At 42.1% G+C, this 22,533-nt stretch overlaps 1 protein-coding gene across 1 annotated transcript in view; it reads left to right on the plus strand.

Annotated features, from left to right (window-relative positions):
• The first annotated feature begins 7,602 nt into the window (after nucleotides 1–7,602).
• Nucleotides 7,603–22,533, plus strand: part of TMED10 (transmembrane p24 trafficking protein 10) — a 41,284-nt gene continuing 26,353 nt past the window's right edge. The window contains exon 1 of the mRNA XM_029951306.1: nucleotides 7,603–7,879. Within this exon, the coding sequence (XP_029807166.1) occupies nucleotides 7,655–7,879 (225 nt within the window). The 5' untranslated portion in view covers nucleotides 7,603–7,654. The remainder of the gene's footprint in view (nucleotides 7,880–22,533) is intronic.

Genomic DNA, 22,533 nt, shown 5'->3' on the forward strand with positions numbered 1-22,533 from the left:
AGAAACTAACACACACTTTCATCCTACTCACACCATTCACCCTGGGGATATCTTTGTGATTAAACACTCAGCTGTGGAAGTCCCAGCCTACAGACAGCTCAACTGTGCCTGCTGGATCCCCAGCCAGGACACCAGACCCTAAAGGAGAGGATGGAGCACAGCTGGTAGTAACATGGTAGCATCACCTTTGTAGGCTTGTGACTTCTCCATTTCTCCTTGGATGAAGACTTGTGAGAAGTCAAAAAAAAAAAAAAAAGTCTCTGTCTCTGGCTTCACATTTTACAAAGGAGGAAGTCACACCTAGAAAGCATAGTTTCCAGCCCAAGGTCACCCAGTGCGTGGTGGCAGTGCAGAGCAGGGACCCCATCCAGAGAATACATCTCCCACGGGATGTTCAGCCCATGGTTCTCAGTGTGGGCTTGCTATGAAGCCCTGGTTATTATAATGCTTATTATAGTGCTGTAATGTTGTTGCTTTCATCTCACTCCGAAAGAGTCAATTATCTGGAATGATTTTGCTTGGTAGTCGGTCTCCTTGCCCCTGAGCCACGTGTGGGTGGTGGTGTTTGACCTCTGGCTTAGAGATTCTGATGGTTCCCTTCCCCATAGCTGGGTCTTCTGCTTTAGAAGTGCAAGTTGAGCTATCTTTGGAAGCTGCTATCTGAAATGAGGAAGTTGGCCATCTGTAGAACTGAGAGCACTGGATGTGGTCTGTGAAACACCAAATCTTGGAGAAGTACCTCTTTAGAAAGGTTATTAATACTTCCTTGTCCACGTGCCACAATGATTTTCTGCAAGGGAGAAGAAAAAGGCTCCCTCATGTGCCTGCAGAGAGCTTCCTCTTCATCTGAAGCCCTTGCTTCTCATTCTTCCCTGTCTGTCACACTTGAGCTGGTAGCACATGGCCAGCTGAGGAATGAACCTTGTCCAGAAGCTGGTGTTCCAGGTACTCTACTTACCAAAGGACTAATTTCATGTCATATTCTAGGAGAAAAGCCAGCAGTGCTGCAGGAGGAGAAATCAAGAAGTACTTATTGATAGCACACTAATTGAAAGGCATTGGAAGATTAGGTGTTGAAAATAGGAATGGGGTTAGGAAAGGTTAGGGTGGAGAATTGGCTTTCAACCCTGATGTATGTTGGATTCCAAGGATGTTTTTAAAAATCCCAATGCCTAACTGCACCCCATACCATTTATATTGGAATGTCTATGGAGGGGAGTCTGGCATCAGCATGTTTTAAATATCTCCCAGATGATTTCAGTGGGCGGTCAAGTTAGGAAACTACTGAAATATGCTATTCCTAGGGATTATACCCAGATGTTTATTCTCTGTGGTCTGGGGTGGGTCCTGGGTGGGTCTTAGGCATTGGCAGTTTTTTAAAAGCTGATTCAGGTGATTCCAGTGTACAGAGGCTATATTCCAGTTAAGTAACAAAGGTGAGGTCATGGGCATGACCAACGCTCCTGCAGCTGGTGCTCTTGTCCCGTCTGTATGGGTCCATATCTCCCACAAGATGGAGCTTTGGTTGAAGGAGAACACGTTACGGTGGATTTCAGAGACAGCTGGTGATGATGGACACCAGATATTGATTGCTTAGTGGCCTGTCAAAGAAAATACATTGGAGAGAAAATTCCAAACATTCTCAGAATCAAGAATGAAGGCTGAAAACAGTGTAGTCCTATGCTAGGTCACCCAGCTTCAAGGCCTCAGAGTACTTTTGAAGTAATCCCAAGCTCTCTGAGGACCTGTGTCTGTGGACAGGCTTCAGACATGGCTGTGTCCATGTGTAGCTAATTTTCGGGGTAGGTGCATCTGGCTCTCTGTTAATCTTCCTTTGGAGGGTCTCAACTCAGAGGCTACTTCCCTGAGTAATTTTCCTGTTTTTCCCTTCTTTCTTTCTCCATACTTTTCTTCTTCTTTGCAGCATATGTGGCTATAGACATAAGGTGGACAGGAGGCCCCTGCATTCCGGAATCTATGTTACCTCCTTGACCCTCCTTCCTTCTCTCCTAGAGTCCCACATTCACAGCTATTCTTTTCTGTCCCTTGGTGCTTCCATTCCAGTTGGTCCAGTGGATTTCTTTTCATCACATTCCTGCCCTGAGATTCTTCCTTCCAGGCCTCCAGGCCTTCATCTCTCTGCACTGGGCTCTAGAGCTGGTGTTCTCTTCAATCAAACAGTGCTTATGGGCTAGAGGAGACGCCTTCCATCTTCAACTCCCATAGTTGGCCTTCTTAACTTTGGTTTGCTCTCGAGGCACGTGAGCTGTGGTGATGTGTTGGCTCGTAAGCTTCCTGAAGCTTGTTCTTTCTGGACACATTTTTTATCCTTTACTTGCATCATCTCTAAAGTTATTCCTAATCATTTTTGGGGGTTAAATCCAGACTTGGCACTCTCAGCTCACACATATTATTAGAACTTTGATCTTGGTAATCAGGATTTACAGGCTGTAACATAAAAGGCAGGGTCTTGATAGTTTATCTTGCTTGACATGGTCTATAGACAACACTGATGAAGGGCATTAATTTTCATGAAAAGTTGGTGAGGGGTTCTTGTTTTTTACCTAGGAAGATAAAAATTTAGCACCATGGGAATCTGGAGAGGAAGATAAATCTTGTTTTTCCAAGCAAGTGAACTGAGGGGAGATGCTAGTAGATGCTACCAGTTTCATGTCAACTATTGACATCTTCCTGAAAATTCTGGAAGACTTACATTCACCTAAAACCCACAAAAGATGTATTATGAATATAAGTGACGATAGAAAAAGGAATCTAAAACATCTCAGTGGAGCGGGAACTAAATAATAAGTGTCATGTTTAATCAAATGTAATGACGACTATGTCTGAAAACTGGTCTTCTCAACTCTAACACTGACCCATTGTATGGCTTGAGACAAGTCACTTAACATCTTTGGACCTCAGCTTCTCCATCTGAAAAATGGCAATTAAAAAACTAGTGTTTATTGAGCCACTGCTCTGTGTTGATGTACTAAGGGCTTTATTTTATGTTGTATTCTTTCATTCAACAATTATTGTACCTGGCCTAGGGATATATCAGGTACAAAAACCAAAGACCTTGCACTCTTAGAGCTAAAATGCGAGTAGGGCTGGGTGAAATTAATTGTAAAAGAAATATCAAGATACTCTTGATTATTAATGAGTACTATATAGATAATAGAACTAGATCATGTGGTAGACAATAACCTGGGGACAGTGTTACTTATGCAGGGTTGGCTTTCTAGAAGGAGACATTGGAGTTGGGACCTGAATGATGAAGAGCAGCCTGCAGAGTCCAGAGTCCATGGGACAAGATCGGGGAGAGAACACTCCAGGTAGACAGTAAGTGCAAAGGCCCTGATGCAGGTAGGAGTTTAAACTGTCTGGAAGGCCATGTGACTTCAGATAGGAGAGAGAATGGGTGGGTGCTGGGAGGGATTGAACACTGGGTAAGATGAGATTAGAGAGATAGGCAGGAGCCAGACCACAGTGGCCTTTTGGGTTGTGATAAGGTATATGGGGGCTTTATTCTGATTGATCTGATTTTTTTAAATCATTAAAGGTGCATTAAGGAGCATAGTGGGGCAAGAATGGAAGAATAGACAACAGTAGGGAGGCTGTTTTCCTACCTAGACGAGAGAAGCAAACTCTTTCTATAAAGAATCACACAGTAAACATTTTAGGTTTTGTGAGCTACATAATCTCTGTTATAATACATTCTTCTCCTCTCTCTCCCATTCCTCCTCATTTTAATTTTTTTTCTCCTTCATTTTAGACAACTCTTTAAAAATGTAAAAGCCATTAGCTCTAGGGCGATACAAGAACAGGTGTTTGCATGCTGGATTTGGACTATTTGGGCAGTAGTTTGCAAACCCCTGGCTTAGAGAGAAGTAGAAACTGACTGGCATATATTTAGGACACAGAATGGGTAGGACATGCTGATGAACAGGCTCTGTGTGGGGAGGGGTAAGAGAAAGAGGAAGGATGGCCTCAGTGAAGAAGTAGAAGGTGGTACCATTCACTGAGATGGGGAAGAAGCAGATTTGGGAGTAGGGGAAGAGGGGAAATTAGAGTTAAGTATGAGTTGCCTATTAGTCATCCAATTTGGAGATGTCAAGTAGGGAGCCTGATACAGACTCTGGAGTTTAGAAGTCAGGGCTGGAAATCCACATTTGGGAATTGGGGACTTCACAGACTATGGATGCATTTAAAGTCATGGGACTGAATGAGATCACCCCCAAATGCAGCACAAAGTTTCCAGGAACAGGTCTTGGGAGACTTCAGAACTTAGAGGACCCATAGAAGTCCTTGGAGGCATTCTCTGGGTCAAAGACACGTGACAAATATTGCCAAATTGCTTTCCATAAGGGTCATTTGTATCTTCACAGAACCCATCTTGTTTTAGATGTTTAAATACATACTGTAAGTGGGACTGTACACACGAACGAGCAGAGACACCAGAGTTAGGATTTCTTGACTGCCTCTGTGTTGGGGGGAGAGCCGCAAGCCACACTGGAGGATTAGGCTGGTTAAAGGAGGCATCGGAGAAGGCAGAAGGCAGAGCACTTTCAAGGACTTCCAACCACAGAAACACCCAGCAAGTTTATAACAAATGCAGATTTTTAATAAGAGCTTCTGGGGCGCCGGGGTGGCTCAGTCGGTTAAGCGTCCGACTTCGGCTCAGGTCATGATCTCATGGTTCGTGGGTTCGAGCCCCGAGTCAGGCTCTGTGCTGACCACTAGCTCAGAGCCTGGAGCCTGTCTTCAGATCCTGTGACTCCTCTTTCTGACCCTCCCCTGCTCACGCTGTCTCTCTCTCTCTCTCTCTCTCTCTCAAAAATAAATAAAAACACTAAAAAAAATTAAAAAAAAAATTAAAAAAGGAGCTTCTGATTCACTGTCTGGGGTGAGGTGTGCTTTAAACATGCTCCCTCTCATATAAACAAAAGGTTAGAAAACCCATGGCTTAGGAAAAATCTGGGTAAAGAGTGTGACCTTGTGACATCTATTCACCTCCAGAGGCCCCAGGGGTTTCAGGAATCTTGGGAACCTGGGTCTGGCTGGGGATGTGTCAGGATGATAGGATGGCAGAGACAATCAGGCCAGGAAGAAACATTTTTTTTCTGGTTGTGTGACACTTCCCATTTGCTCTCCAGTTCATAATGAGGCCTTTGCCCCCACAACAAATGAAAAATGGTACCTTCTCTAATGCAGATGCAGTTTAAAAGTTTGGGTTCCCTCGGAGTATCTGTCTACTCTGCCCTCTAGTTCTATAGCCTAGAGGGGAGAATCCCCCCACCCCCCGCCATGTTCTTAATATAGAAACAATAACACATTTTTCATTTAAAAGACAGATATGCATTTTATTGGTAAAACTGAAATTGAATCTACACTTTAGATACAATATGGATTAAATAAATTTGTGGGAAAACAGCTAAGGAATAATTAAAGGAATTTGCTGTGAGGCCTTTTGCTAGGAGCTAAGGGATCAATCTTGCATATACTGAGCCATTATTTATTGTGCCTTCTAAGTGCCAAGCCCTATTTTATTTATTTATTTATTTATTTTAGTTTATGTATTTATTTTGAGAAAGAGTGAGAGAGAGCAAGGGGGAGAACACAGAGAGAGAGAGAGAGGGACAGACATAATCCTAAACAGGCTCCAAGTCCAGCTTGGAGCCCGATCCCATGACCGACTACGTGATCATGACCTGAGCCAAAATCAAGAGTCAGATGCCCAACTGACTGAGCTACCCAGGTGCCCCATCAGGCCCTATTTTAGATTCAGAAGATAAAGCTGTGAAAAAAAATGGACAAAAATCTTGGCCCCTCACAAAACAGATACCCTAGCTAGGGAGACAGCTTAATAAACAAGATAAATAAGTAAAATGTGTATGAAATAGTGATGAGTGCTATGAAGAAAAAATGCGAAGGAGGCAAGGCGGACAGGAAATAGTTGGAGGCAGGATCAGTGAGAATATAGGACAAGAAAGTACACATGGGCTGTGACTTAGGAAAGTAACTCAATTTCCCTAAGTCTTAGTTTCTTCATCTGTAAAATAATAAATAACAATGCCTTCCTGAAGAAGGCTCAGGCCCTCAGACAGACTTTGTCACTTTTAAACAATGGGATTTGGGGTGTGAAAGTCCTTCGTCCTCTCAGAACCTCAGTTTCCTCGTCTGTTAAATGAATAGACTTGCCCATCTTATGTCATATGGTGCTTGAAAATGTCAAGTGAGATAATTATGTGAGAATATTTAAACATATATAAGCTATTATATAAATGTAACATAAAAATCGAAATACACACACACAGGATTTTACAGGTTGCAAATCTTTGGCTGATGGTCAGCAGAGCATAAGGGCTGAGAGTAAACAATGAATAGAATAACTCCTTGGTACTGATCCCCTGCACTGGGCAGGGAAAAGGCCAATGCAAATTATGAGGATGTACTGAGTAGACTAGCAATTTTATCTTAGATGGGGGATAAAATAATCAAACTAAATGTTCTTAAATTATTACATGACGTTTGTCAAATTTTAAAATGCTTTACAGCTCCTTTATGTTTGTTCTTGTTTTGTTTGTGGGACTTCCGTTCCCAGAAAAGAACTCGATGGACTGAAAGGAGTTATAAATACAGAACAATCATTTAAATTGCTACAAGCAGGTAGTCCAACTTCAGGATATTTCTGTAGCTGCTCAATGAACAGCAACCAAAGTAGATGATTCTAAACGTAGACTCTTGTGTATTCCTTTCTCAGCTTCATATTTTCTTCAGCCCTGAATATTTGGTAGCAGTAGTGGTTAAATCAAACTAAGTCGTTATTCATGCATGGCATAGCGTCCATCATCACATAGTAGGTACTCAATACATATTTGCTAAAAGAACATATGAGTGATTACCATATACATTTACTTACTACAGACTAGCCTATTTGGTCCCTAACATTCGTTTGAATGTTCCCTAACATAGTAGGAGCCTAAGGTTTACCAAATAAGATACACAGTCAGGAAGCAGTTACTCCAGCTGTTACTGTGCTCAGGTGCATGATCTGGTCCAGCTCACAATCACCAGGTAACCCATACACCTAAGTTGAGATACTGGCTCCGTTCGCCTAACAGCCAAATTAGAATCTTTCCGCTCAGCCTCTCGAAAGTTTCTTCTCAAGTGCTCAATGTCCCAGATGTCACCAAAACGGCAAGATGCTGGGAAGGCACATCTGCCTGCGCCCCGCCTGGCGGGCCCTGGAGGCTGACGGGCGGGTCTAACCAAGGGCCTTTGTGGCTGTTTCCTATTGGGGCTTGGTTGCTATGGTATCACCGACCTTAAAAACTCGCGGGTATTACTTCCGGAAGGTAAGGGAGAATTACTTCCAGGGCTGCCCACACTTGTTACGCCGGACTGAGCAGGTACTAAGCTTAACAAAAATAAAGTTTTTGAGGGAAACGTCTATAAAATCTTATTTAACCATTTTAACTTGTGGATATTACGTGGTATCGTATCCCGTTTTCCTTTTCAAGAGATTTTTCATATAGTCCTCGTTTATTTGCCAGTCTCCAAAATGGCGCTCACGGCATTAGGTCAGAGGTGAGTCACGTGGGACCTCCCGGTTCCGGCGCGGTAGAGGCCCGAGGAGGGGAACAGTCTCGGCACCATGTCTGTGTTGTCTGGCCCACGAGCTCAGCATGGCCCTTGCCCGTCAGCGGTGCTGCTGTTACTCCTGCTCGGCCCCAGCTCGGTGCTCGCCATCTCTTTTCATCTCCCCGTGAACTCCCGCAAGTGCCTCCGCGAGGAGATCCACAAGGACCTGCTGGTGACGGGCGCGTACGAGATCACCGACCAGTCTGGGGGCGCTGGCGGCCTGCGCACCCACCTCAAGGTGCGGCAGTGGGCGGCGCGGGGAGGGAAGATAGTAGGCGTCGACCCGGGAGAACGGGGATGGGGCGGGGGGCGGCCGGAGGCCTGGAGGGCGGCGGGGCCTCCCCGAAGCACGACGGGTGCGCTGTCGAGACCGCCCCCTCACCCGGCGGGCTGGTGTTGGCGGGGCGGGGCCGGGCGCCAGTGGCCGGGAACCCTTAGAAGGGCCGCGAGGCCTTGGCGGATGTGGTGACAGCTGAGCTGGGGCAGCCTCGACTTGGGTCGTGGTCGGGGTTCTAGAAGTGTTGCGGTCGTAGTTATCATGAATTGTAATTTGTGCCTCCGAAGAGGTCTCTGGGTGTTAAGTGATTGTGGGGATTGGCCTCATACACTGAAACCCACAGGAAAATCATGGAAGGGCTGAAGCTTGCTGTGAACAATAAAACCGTTACTTACTGAGCATTAGCTGTATGTCAGGCCCTGTGCTGCTTTACACAGGATACTATTTACTTCGTACTCCACCCTGTGAAGTAGGTGCGTTGGTTTCATCTTACACGTGAGCAGACTGAGGCTTAGCGAGGTGTAGAATAAATTGGTGTGTATTGCTGGAATTCTTAGTTGGGGAGTTAAGTAAGGGGGAGGAAGAGTGCTGCAGTCTTAGACTCCCCTTGCTTTTTATTTGTAAAACCTTTGATTGAGTAAAGTCGATTGTTGGTCACAAAATGGTCAGTCTGTAATATTCTCTTTACTGGTACCCCAGAGTTTGGATTTGGCCAGTTTTTATGTAAAGTTTCAACAGTATTCGTTGATGGTGACAACTACTACTGTAATGCTGGTTTGGTCCCATTTTGCCATGGGGATGACCGGCGCTATCTTTGAAAGATTCATATAGTGTGATATCAGCATAGCTCTGATTGTTTTATTCATTCAGGAGAAGCTCGCAGTTTGTTAAACACAATGGGTCTTAGACTCAATAAGAAGAAACCTTTTTTACTTTTTAATAGAGCTTCAGGTACAGTAAGACCATAACTTCTGTTTAAGGGGGTGGAACCCCAGAGTGGTAACAGATGCGACTTATTTATACCTTATTTGGGAGATATAAACTTTTTAGAGGTTTGCTCAGCAGCCTTTTCTTTTATTATTCTGTTCAGATACTGAACTTCTGTCTGACCAAGAAAGCCTTGATCGTATACTTTTAGAGGTTTTGATGAATAAAACAATCAGAGCTATGCTGATATCACACTATATGAATCTTTGAGAGTCTTGCTGCTGGCTCCTGGGAGGATGTAGTGCATAGAACAGAGAATTTGAGCAATGAAGGAGACGTTACGTCCTCTCCAGTGTTGTCCCTTCTGATTTGTATCTATATTTTTAAAAATTTTTTTTACATGTATTTATTTTTGAGAGACAGAGTGAGATAGAGTTTGAGCAGAGGTGGGGCAGAGAGAGGAGGAGACACAGACTCCGAAGAAGGCTCCAGGCTCTGAGCAGACATTCAGCACAGAGCCTGATGTGGGGCTTGAACCCATATGACCTGAGCCGAAGTCAGATGCTTAAGTGACTGAGCCACCCAGGCACCCCTGTATCTATATTTTGAAACCCTTAAGTGGATTTAAATTTCCTGAAAAAGTTTAAATTTCCCCACTTGCTCTGTAGTGCTCTTTACGATCTGTTTCTGAAGCTTTATATATTTGGTCACTCCCCATTTTGGAATTTAGATATGAGCCACCCTGAACAGTACCCTAAATTTACTTTAATCTTATAATGTAACTGTTTGTCTTTCTACCTTGTCTTTCTTATTAGATTGTTAGTCTCTGAGGGCAGGAATTATTTCCGTGTTCGTATTTTCCAGAATGTCAGGCATTTGGCCTTGCTTCTAGTAAGCCCTTAATAAATGCAGGAAGCATAGTGTATGTAGCTCTATGGCCGTGTGAATTACATCTTCCTCCCAAACTGCAGGAGACACTCAACAACACGCTAGCATTTTGTCATCACTTAGTTGGTCTCCCTATGTCTGCTTCATTCTCTTGCTTCTAACCAGCTTAATTGGATTCCTCCTGGGATCCTAAACCCAAATGCCAAGTAGGCAACATAAATGTATGCAGTGGACCAGGGATGATTCAGAACAGCAGCAGTGACGATAAATGGGGGACAACTGGGAACTGTTAATTTGGGGGAGCCAGTACTAATCTCTTGATGTAGGCCTTGTTGCCACATCTAATTTTTCATATGAAGTCAGAAATCCAGGTTTTGTTGTGAAATCTCCTGGTTTTTAAATGTCACCAACTAATTCAAATTGATTTTGGTTTTGGTTTTGGTTTGTTTGCAGTTTTCTAGAGAAGAGTATGGTCAATCCACTGTAAATATAGTACCCAGATTCAATAATAAGCAGGATCTTGCCACAATTGTTTCATCGAAACTGCCTCCCCTTCTCATTTTATGCTGTAATTTTTTTTAATGTTTATATTTGAGAGAGAAAGAGCAAGCACAAGTGGAGGAAAGGTTGCGGGGGACAGATGATCGGAAGCAGAGAGCCCAATGCGGGGCTCAAACTCATGACCCATCAGATCATGACCTGAGCCGAAGTCAGACACTTAACTGACTGAGCCTCCCTAGTGCCCATATGCTGGATTATTTTAAAGTAAATTCCAGATATCATGGTATTTCATTTTTGTATACTTAAGCATGAATTTCTTTAAGAGCATAATCACAGTGTTATGTGGCTGTAATCACTCCTCACAAAATAATGTTACCTAATAGTACTCAATTCATATTCAAGTTTCTCCGCTTGTCTCAGAAGTACGTTTTTAAATTAATTTCTTACGTCTCTCAGGTCTCTTTAATCTAGAACAATTCACTCTCCCTCCTTCCCTTTTTTTTTTTCTTAAATGCTTGCAGTTGTATTGTTAGTTGTCCGTAAACAGTGTCCTGCATTGTGGATTTGTCCGTTTACTTCCTTGAGGTTTCAGGTTTATCTTTTGGGTGAAGATCTTCACCGGTGGTGTGTGCCTCGTGTGGCATCACAGCAAAGCACACAGTACCTTTGGTGCCTCTTCATGCTAAGATTGATCAGTGGGTTCCCCTGTGTATTAGTGTCCTACTGCTGCCGTAACAAATTACCACGAACTCAGTGGCTTAAAATGGGGCACATTTATTTATCTTATAATTCAGGGGTTAGAAGTCCTAAAATCAAGGTGTCAACAAAGGCGTGTTGTTTCTGAAGACTCTAGGTGAGAGAATCCATTTCCTTGCCTTTTCCAGCCCCTGAAACTGCCTGCGTTCTTTAGTTGGTGACCCTTCGTCCATCCTCAGAGCCAGTAATAAGTATCTTTAAATCTTGCTTCTCTCCCTCTTTCCCACGCTCTCTCTCCCTCCCTCTTCTGCTTCTGTCATCTCCTTCTGACTTTCCTGCTTCTCTCTTTCCCTTATGAGGACCCTGTGATAATCTTATCACAGACCCTAATTTAATCACACCTGCAAAACCTCTTTTGCCATGTACTGTAACATTCATGGGTTCTGAGGATGAGGGTGTAGACATCTGTGGAGAAGTGGGCCGTTATTCTACTACCTAATGGGGTAACGGCCCAAAGTCTCCATTGTAAAGCTTCTCATCATTCGTTTACTTCTGAGTCTATTGTTGACTGTTGTGTGGACTTACTGTTTCATTAAGGTTGTGTAATGATGATTTTCTAATTTTGTTATTCCTTCCATATTTATTAGCTGGACTTACTCTTTTTTTTAGGTTTGTTTGTTTTTGAGAGACAGAGTGTGAGTGGTGGAGGGGCAGAGGGAGAGGGAGACACAGAATGCAAAGCAGGCTCCAGGCTCCGAGCTGTCAGCACAGAGCCTGATGCAGGGCTTGAATCCACAAATGATGAGATCATGACCTGAGCAGAAGTCGGACACTCAGCCTACTGAGCCACCCAGATGTCCCTTAGCTGGAATTATTAATTCATCAATTTTAAAAACTATTTGGTTACCCTAAAATTTTAATTTATGTAGAGAAGGCAGGATAAGTACAGAATTCATTCCTTCTAATAGGCAGTTTCCAGAGTAAGAGAGTGTTGCCTTAGTCATTTCCAATGTTGTCTGAAGAAGGTGGTTTTTATAAATATACTGAAATCATTTTTTGTTATTTCCATTTTTAGAGTCATTGTTTTTATCACTTGCTTTCTTTCTTGAGGCTCACATGTCCCTCTGACTCCTGTATCCTTTTGACACAACCCCTTTAGGGTGTGATTGCTGCCCTGTTTTGTGTCCTTGGTTCTGTTTGTGCAACTGCTGACCTGGAAGTAGCTATTCCTCCAAGGAGTTCTGGTCCATTTTTGTGGGGAAGAGTATTTTAGTGACCACAAGCTGGGTGTCATTTAAAAAAAAGTAATACACTGTTCAGGCCACAGAACACTTTTGTGGGCTTGATCCTGTCCCTTATCACAGTTTGCAACTTTTTTCCATAGCATCTATTCACTTTCTTTCAAATTTTGACCACTTGTGTCCCGCACTCTGCCTAAGGATTCTCTCTGTGCATCATTTCCGCTTCTGAAGTACACCTCTTGAGTGAGAGAATCTGATTGGTTCAGCTCTTTTTTAAAATATGCCAGGCCACTGGCATATTTACAGTCTACTGATTGTCTTCTCTTTGGTTGTGTCCATCGTTGGTTCAGGCAGCCATGGTTTGGGTTGAGGTTAAGAGGTTAAGAGCTGGAGGCTTTCTGGAGCCTAAAATTTCACCAACTGGATTTAGCATTTTGTTGTTGCTCTGAATAAGGCAGCCTCTCTCATAAGGATCTTTGTGAATGCAGTGCCCTGACTGACATGTCTAATGCACTTTCTTCCTGTCAGGAAGTACCTTAAGGTCCAGTAAATACATCAGCATTATCATATATCACTGTATGTTGCAGTTGTGTGTTTATTCGTTTCCTCATATAGACTGTAAACTCGAGCAGAGATTAGGTTTCATTTGCCCTTGCGATGCCTGCCTAATACAGTGCCTGGCACGCAGTACGTAGTAGGACTTCAACATCAGAAATTAATGAGCAAATGAATTGCAGTGTCCTAGCCTTGTCTCTGATTTTTTTCTCCTCCTCCTTTCTCTTCACTTCTTTTCCTCCCACTCCTGACTCAACCCGTACTGAACCTCATGCAGTTCCTTGAATACCATGTTCTCGTAATCTGGACCAGTGTTTGGCTCTACACCCCTCCTATGTGCTTTCATTATAACGCTGGTTGACATGGCACTTTTGATGTTGTGTGGTGCTTACTTTGTGAAGTCTTTCATGTCTCATTCATCCTTGTGTCTTAGGTTTAAGGTACTGCGTACTCATTATTGTACAACTGAGTTAAATATATTAGTCTTATTAAATAGAAGTTTAGTGGAAAGACCCTGGATCTGGAGTTAGACAGATTTGAGTTCATATTTCAGCAACTCCACCACTTAAAGGTTGTATGGTCTTGAGGGAATTACTTACCCCTTCTCCTTGAGTTCCTGATACGTAAGATGGGGATGATAGATCTCATAAAATTGTTGGAAGGACTAATTGAGGTGGTTTTTTATTATTTGGGGAATTACTCAGGTGATATATATTAGTACTCTTTTGTTCCCTCTCTACTGAATGAAAATTGCTAATCTGAGTCCTCTCCTATGTCATTGCAGTGACCCGATAAAGAATATTATAATGAGAAGAATTCTGAGGGGTTTGTTTGTGATTCTCCTATTCATGCAATGACTATTTTAACATTTAGTATATGCCAGACCTAGCTTGGGAAATGGGGATGAAGAGCAGGTAAAGTCTTTGAGCTCTAGTTGGTAACAAAAACAGATTAAAACCACACACACAAGTGCAGCTAGTGATAAGTACTGTGAAGGAAATCAAACACTAGGGGGTAGGGAGCGACGGAGGGGTAGAGTATCTGTGTGGTCAAGGAAGGCATCTCTGACAGAAATGGATTGAAATGATGGGCGGGACTCTGCTGCCAAGATTTCTGCTTCAGTGTTTTGTGTTGAGGTTTCCAGTGAGTTTATCTCATACAGCCCTTCCCTGTTCCTTTCACAAAATGAGGCAAACTCAGGCTGACTAGTTTTAAAGGCTAGATTTAAAGACTTTGCTACACAAAATTGAAGCAGTATGTATTGAGTCATCATTTATAGTGAATGTAGAAATTTTTTCATTGCTTTAGGCCCATAAGAAAAAGCCTATTGTAGGAACTCAGAATGTCAACTTTGTTGATTTTGAATTGAAAGCCACATTTTCATTAGGACTAGATGATATCATAATAATAGTTTAATAAGCTCCGGTATACCATATATTATGCAGAATGCTTATTAATAGTGGAAATTGGAGGATGAATTAGTTTTAGGTGATGAGGAGAGTTGTGGCCTGCGGGTGATTTTTACGTTACAAATAGATCACAGAGTGAGAAAGCAGTTGTGAGGAGTTATCATAATCATCACCCAAAAGGAAAGAAAAGCCTAATGGTAATAATTGAACTGATTTATACTTTTTCACCCTCTTCCAAATAACCTAATTGGTCTAATTTTTTTTTCATTGTCATTTTTCAAGAATGCTAATGCTAATTAATGGTTCATTTTGCTAATTGCGATTATTTTTTTATTTGGATGTTATACACAGTTGTGATGCCAGTCTCTCCCAACTAGCGTATAGATGGGAAAGCCAAACAGATCATTTGAAGAGTTTAGTCTTGAGTCACAGGCATATTGTAATTTAAGCCTAAAAATGATCAAGAAGCATCTAGGCAGCTGGGAAACCATGACTTTTAACTGTTTCCACCCCCCACTAAAAGCTGTATGGAAAGCTTGTGGCTTGTGTGTGTGTGTGTGTGTGTGTGTGTACATGCATATATGCTATAGTTTTGAGATTATTTTATTTAGAACACTTATTTCAGTTTTTTATTACTGGTATCTGTTCTGAGGACTGATCTTTTTCTTTTGAGAAAAATCTGTCTCTTTTAGATTTACATATGTGATTATTATCTAATGGGTTAGAAACAGTTATGTAGGTGCTTTGGTACAGAAGGCTAATTGGTACATTAACATTTAATAATACTGGGGGGGTGCCTGGGTGGTTCAGTCGGTTAAGCCTCCGGCATCGGCTCAGGTCAGATCTCACGTTCGTGGGTTCGAGCCCCGCATCAGGCTCTGTGCTTGACAGCTAGCTCAGAGCCTGGAGCCTGCTTCTGGTTCTGTATCTCCTTCTCTCTCTGCCCACCCCCCCCCCCCATGCTCTGTCTCTCTCTGTATCAAAAAATAAATAAAACATTTAAAAAAACATTTAATAATATTAAAAGCTGGTTTCTTTTTGTATTATATTCTGATTTCTCACTTTGTGTTTCCTTCTCTGTAAGAGTCAAACATCATGTTACTTCATTTAAATTTGTCTTACGGCCTTCTCTGTTTTGAACTGACCTGGAGAAGGGGATGCTTAGGTATTGAAATTGCTGAGGTGCCTGGGTGGCTCAGTCAGTTGAGCTTCAGACTTGATTTCGGCTCAGGTCCTGATCCCAGAGTTGTGGTATCGAGCCTGTGTCTGGCTCTAGGCACTGCGCACAGAGCCTGCTTGGGATTCCCCCCCCCCCCCCCCCCCGCTTGTGCTCTTTCTCTAAAAAAAAAAATGAAATAAAAATTGCTACACCATGTCTTTATGATGATTTCTGAACACTGAGCTTAGTTTCTAGGAAAATGGAAAAGATTTTTAAAGCTGATCTAGTGGGTACAGTGACTTCCGTGCTGTTTCTTGTGTGAATTGCTGACTGGTGGTTGATCCTGAGCCATTGCCCCCATATGCAGCCTCAGTCTGGCAGCCTGGACAGTAGAGCCCTGTGTGAAATCAGCTAGCTGGCCACCGACCCGAATTTGGGCTCCCAAACAAGCTTCCCAACTTGAGGGAGGTTGATGTCATCTGCTTTATCCTGTGCCCCCAACCTCATTGTTCAACGTAATGTGTGGGAAATCAAGGGACTAGTTGTTAAGAAAGAACAAGGCTTTGTTTGTGCCTAAAAGGGTCACGCTGGAGGTTTTTACCGTAAATAACTTTGGAACAGAGTGAAAAAAAACATTTGATCTGGCTTCACCCCCGCAGTAGTATTGTTAGGGCAGCAACTGGTCTTTCGTTCTCATTCCCCTCCCTTCCTCCCTCTCTTTCTTACTTTCTTCCCCCAACTCCTCCCTCCCACCCACCTCCCCCCACCCCCAGTCAAACATGACGTTTTGCCTATGTTGAGTTAATGTAGCAAACGCTGATAGAAGCAGAAAGAGAGAATCTATCCATTATCATATCCAGTGCCTGGAAATTTCCATCTCTTTCCATCTCTCTCTGTTTTTTTTTTTAATTTAAGTTTATTTATTTATTTTGAGACAGACAGAGACAGTGCAAGTGTGGTGAGGGACAGAGAGTGAGGAAGTGAGAGAAACCCAAGCAGACTCCGCACTGTCAGTGTAGAGCCCAGCCCATATGCCAAAAGATCATGACCTGAGCTGAAATCAAGAGTCAGACATTTAACCAACAGAGCCCCACAGGCATCTCTGGAAAAGTCCCATTTCTAGTTTTCCACACTTCTGCAATTGCCTCAAGCAATACTTCTGTGCCACACTACGTCATTGTTGAATTGTGTTGAAAATTTGAAAGAATTTAGTGTTGTTAAATGCTGCCTGTGGCCTTTCAGAGTTTGACTTTGTTCTGAATATAATCTACATGTGATCTTTGATTTCAGGGATGCAGTTGGTAGACTTGGTTGGTGCTTGCCCTTGTTTGGAAGATCAGGGTAAATTCATTTTATGTCCATTAATATACGGCTTCTAGGCCATCCGTCACCCATGTTCTTCAAGTTTGAAAACAGTGGTGACTTGTTTGTGGTAGCTTACCTTTCTTCTTGTGATGATGTGGGATGAAGTGTCTGTGTGATGAGATGAAGTGAGGTGAATGACAGGCATTGGGAAGTGGCATTAGGCTACTGTTGATCTCCTGAACACACATCTGAGGGAAGAGCGTCTGCTTCCGTCCTACTGTGGACTACAGGTCACTGGAACCACAGAAAGGGAACCCAAGGAGAAGGTGAGACTACTGTAGTATTTTTCGAGTTTAAAACTACTGCATCTTCAGTGATTTGGTGTTCTTTCTGCTTTTTTATGTCTTAGGGTAAGAGATCCTATGGCTCAAGATTCACTTGTGAACTTTTACCAAAAGGAGGGTATAGGCCTACAACCGCCAATCATGCACACCCAGTCCTCCCTTCCCCTCCCCCCACACCTAAATGTTGTTAGGTCCTGCTTGTAGTCTGTTACTTAGCAGGTTAAAAAAAACCACACAAATCCAAGAAATGCTGGGATCATCTTGTATTTCTTACTGGAGCTTGTTAGCAGCTGAAAGGTTTCATTGAATACTTTCTTGGTTAGACATTTGTCTCCAGTTTCTAAATCTTGCTGCTGCTTCCTTGAGAAGTTTCCCTTTTGTCTTTTTCTGTTTCCACACAGTAACCATTCGGGCCATAATTATCCCTGGATTTAGTCAGGATAGTGCACTTTATAGTATCATTTGCCATCTAGTAACACTATTAGGTTGAAAGTATGGCTAGTGACCTAAACGTTTATGGCGTTCTGAGTTATTACTACTAACAAATAGTTGTCACCATGATAAGGGAACAATAATAGCAACACTGAGTGCTTGCCATGTGCCAGACCCTGTTCTAGGCACTTTACCTGTGTGTATTTATTTATTTATTTACTATTTATACCTGTATTAAATTTAATCCTCACAGTAACCTCATAGAGTGTGTGCTGTTGTCCTTATTTTACATATTAGGAACAGAGAGATTAAGGAATATACTCAAAACTTTACAGCTAGTAAGTGGCACAATTGTGATTTGATCACAGATCTGAGGTCTGATTCTAGAACATTCAGTCTGTTATGATGTACTGTCTTTCAAAAGGAGAAAAGGATATGTGTTTCTGTTTTTATCAGTTCATTTTTATCAGTTTATAGAAATACAGGGGTCTTGATGTTTTTAAATTTCTGAGTTAGTCATTCAGAAACTATAAGGTTGATAGTTACCCTTAAAACAATATGTACACATTGTAGAGTGTTCTACCACAGACTGATCATAAACATTTTTTTTAATTGTTCATTTTTTGAGACTGAGACAGAGACAGAGTACGAGTGGGGGAGGGGTAGAGACAGAGAGACACACAGAACCCAAAGCAGGTGCCAGGCTCTGAGCTGTCAACACAGAGTCTGAAGCAGAGATGTGGGGCTTGAACTTGCAGACTGCAAGATCATGACCTGAGCTTATCCATCAGACACTTATCTGACTGAACCACCCCAGCACCCCAGTAGGAGCCTATTTGAAGGAAATTACATCATCAGATTTTCACCACCTACAGCAAAGCTGCAAGCTGATTGACCTCTGCTGCTACAGTAGCCCTCCTGGAAAAGAAGCATGGGGTTTGTTTGTTTGTTTGTTTGTTTGTTTAATTTGAGAGAGAGGACAGAGAGAGAAAGATTGTGCATACAAGCAGGAGAGGGGGCAGAGGAAGAAAGAGAATCCCAAAAGGGCTCCATGCTTAGCAATGCTGGGCTCAGTCCCATGATCTGGAATCATGAGTCAGATGCTCAATAGACCCAGGGTCCCTGTTTTGTTTTGTTTGTTTTTTAAACATTTTCTTGGACTGATTGGGTATGGAGCTTATTCAGCAAATGAAAATAATGTATGACCTGTGTCAGTAGAAAGACAGACTTGCCACCTCTCCTGTGGATCATATGTTATTTTACAAGGAGTAGGTATGGACTTTGTCCAAAATAGCTATTTGTTTATACTCATAAAAGTTTGTGAAAACGCTTGATGCTTGCTTGGCTCTGAATAGACTGTAAATTTCTTGAGACTCCGCAGATATGTGTGCATATATGCATTTGATTTCATTCTTCTGGATAGTATTTTTTTAAACAAACTTCTAAAATTTTATTTATTTATTTAGGGAGAGAGAGTACAAGTGGAGGAGGGCCTAGAGAGAGAATCCCAAGCAGGCTCTGCACTGTCTGCCCAGACCCCACAGCAGGGCCCAAACTCACAAACCATGAGATCATGACCTGAGCTGGAATCAAGAATTGGACCCTTAACTAACTGAGCCACGTGGGGCTCCAACCCACCACCCTGAGATCAAGAGTTGCATGCTCTTCTGACTGAGCCAGCCAGGTGGTTCACAAACTTTTAATTTTAGAACAATTTTAGAACATTAGGATGCTATTATTGACTAAAATCGATACATTATTCAGATTTCTTTAGATTTAACCTAATGTGGGTTTTTTTGGTTCCAGGATCCCATCCAAGCCCTGTTACATTTAGTCGTGTCTTTTTGGGCTCCTCTACATCATGACAGTTTCTCAGACTTTGTTTTTGAAGACCTTGTGAGTTTAGTGGAGTGTTGGTCAAGTATTTTGCAAGGTGCCCCTCTCTTGGGATTTGTCTGATCATGTTTTCTTCATGATAAAGCTAGGATTACGGGTTTGGGGGAGGAAGCCCACAGAGAGAGGTAAAGTACCATTTACATCATATTAAGGGAGCGTACTATCTGCATGGTTTACCACTGTTGGTACTGACCTTGATCATCTGGCTGAGGTAGTGTTATTGTCAGGCTTCTCTATTATAAAGTTACTTTTTCTCTCCCTTTTCATAGTGTGCTCTTTGGAAGGAAATCACTATGTGCAGTCTACGCTTAAGGACTGGGTAGGTCTGCTCAGTCGTCCTGGGGATGCTGTTTTCTACATAAATTGAGTCTTCTTCCTGGGAGACTTGTCTCTGTTGAATCCTTTATATCAGTATGGATTCATGAATATTTATACTTTGGATTACTGTCCAATACTACTTTATTTTGTTGCTCAAATTGTTTCAGCTTTGACCATTGGGAGCTCTTGCATTTGACTCCTGTGGCCCTTTGACATACCCTCATTCTTGTTTTCTGTTTTGTTTTCTTTTGTTTTTGAGCCCTTTCTTACTTTCTGGCACTGCAAAGTGCTGCAGGCTCATCTTGTGTAACTTTCTGCCCCTGTCCTTGGATCAGCCATTTCTGCGAGAGTCCTTGGTTCCTTTTATTGGAGAAGGAATGGTAGGAGAAACCACGATCTGGGTAGGTAGTATTACTTTTAAGACCTTTCTTCCTGGCTTTTTTTTTTTTTTTAATACTCTTGTGGTTTCAGCAAGTGGCCAAAAGTAATCCCTGCCTTTTTGCAACTTGTAGAGTAAGTCTGGGAATTCTGTGAGCGGTAAGAGGGGGTGGGATGGGCAGAGAACCAGGGCCCGGGAGTCTTCATGTAGGTCCTTCAGGTCCCACGTGTGCATTAGGTCAGGCACATCATTATAGAGGAGCACAAAAAGCACTTATTCGAACTGTATTTGTATCTTTAGCAAGGCTGTGGTTGAAATTGGATAATATTGGTCACAGTCCTTTTACAAGGACCTTCCTGATAAATTGTTCTTCATGTCTAGTCCCGGGAAAATTATCTATCATCAGAAAACAATGTGTAACCCAACTTGGTTTTCTTGCAGTCTTTTAATCTTGGCTTCCAGAAAACTTAGGGCCAAATTTATTGTGTACCTATCATTTGCTCAATTCAGATTCTTGATAGTGCCTATTTGTTTCTTCCTGCAGGTGAATTCTGTTTTCTTTTACTCCTAATTGCTTTATTTGCCATGTGTATGGGCCTAAGCTCCTTAAAGATCCTTTTCAAGTAGACAGGGCATTCATTCTCTTGACTGTTTTCACGGAAGAAATGGGAGCAGGCTTCAGGAGCAGGATCTGCTCAACAGCCTGTTTTCTGGCTACTTCCTGGAATGGTCCAAGAAAATTCAACTCTAAATGAGTTTTTTCCCCTGGGGACCTTTTCACTTATTTTGACAGTTTCAGTGTGAGTATTCACATATTCTTAACATCAGCTACCCTGCATATATAATTAATGCTTTTTCCCTACTTACTAAGTTGTGAACTTTGGTTTGCTTTTCTTCAGAAGGTGTTATCTAGAACAGAGCTATATTACTTCCCATTCCTTGATGTCATATGGGCAAATTTTATGGCTTGATATAAACTTTGTTTAATTAAGAACTGTACAGGGGCGCCTGGGTGGCTCAGTCGATTGAGTGACCGACTTCGGCTCAGGTCATGATCTCTCGGTTTACAGGTTGGGCCCTGGGTCGGCCTCTGTGCTGACAGCTAGCTCAGAGCCTGGAGTTTGCTTCAGATTCTGTGTCTCCTTCTCTCTCTGCCTTGCCCCTTTTCATGCTCTGTCTCTCTCTGTCTCTCAATAATAAATAAATGTAAAAAAAATAAATAAGAACCTTACAATAAATATTATAAAGGAAGAAAGTAATCTTAAAGGCTTGCTGTTACAGGAGATAAAAGTGGCTGTTATTTATCGTATTACCAAGGTACTTTAGTGGATTTAAGAAAAAAAGTAGAATCCTCTCAATTCTTTTTTTTTAATTTATAATAGTTTATTGTCAAAAATCCTCTCAATTCTTGAGACCTCAGATGATTTTTCAAGGTGATCTGTAATTAGAATATTTTAATATGAGGAAATTTAATACCATCATTTCAGTGTTTTAGATTTTGCCATCTCTGGCTAGTCACTGAGCTTGGCTTACTTTTTTATTTCCTAATTTTAGCTACCTGCTGATTTATGTAATTATGTTGGGGTTAGTGCATGTGCTTTTTTTTTTTCTTTTTTTAAAATTGAGATTGATGGTGCAGCTCCTAAATAGCTGCAAAGTCATGAACTACATGGGAAACCTGATTTTCAGGAAAATTCTAGGCTCTCGGAAGACCCAGCAGTCCTTAAGAGCTTAACGTGGATGTTAAGTTCTCATGTTGCCTGCTTGGATTTCCAAATATCTGAATAAACAACCCATCTGGAGTTGTGTCGACTGAAGGTCATGGAGAATATAGAAATGTGAAGGCCCTTAGGGAATTGGGATCACTATCACACACTCTCAGGGATTAAATTTCATACTGATAAAAGGGGTAGGCAGTGATAGTTCCTTTGCATTTGAGTCTTTGTACGAGGAGAATCTTGAATACATTTTCAGATCTCATGGAAAGAGCCACACAGCAGGGGAGTCTACCATATTGTAGTACAGTGTCCAGTACGATGGCCATTGTAGCAAGGGACAGTTAAGCCATTTTTACCCCTTCTGAGTACCAGTTGGAGGTGTGGATTATACGAGAGTCCTTCAGAAGAACGTAGCAGGCTTCTTAATTCATTTTGCAAAATACCCAATGAAGGATTTTGCTAATGACTTAATCTACACTCTTTTTATCACCTAGCTGAAGCTCCTGTCCTTAAATTAGTAACTTTTTTGAAAAACCCTCTTAATATTTTAGGAGATAAAAGAGATCATAAGCTAAGTACAATTAAATGGGGTTGTTTTTCCTAGGTCAGTGACCTGCTTCTTTCCTTGCCTGACTGTGGAGATGATGGTATCTGTGGTGACTGTTTGGTGTTGTATTCTTTTGTTTTTTATTTCTTTTAGTATTTATTTTTTGAGAGAGAGTATAGGGGGGGACAGAGAGAGAGGGTGACACAGAATCCAAAGACAGATTCCAGGTTTGGGCTAGCTGTCAGCACAGAGCCCAATGCGGGGCTTGAACCCACGAACTGTGAGATCGTGACCTGAGCT

The sequence above is a fragment of the Suricata suricatta genome, chromosome 9, assembly GCF_006229205.1.
Source record: "Suricata suricatta isolate VVHF042 chromosome 9, meerkat_22Aug2017_6uvM2_HiC, whole genome shotgun sequence".
Taxonomy (NCBI): Eukaryota; Metazoa; Chordata; class Mammalia; order Carnivora; family Herpestidae; genus Suricata; species Suricata suricatta.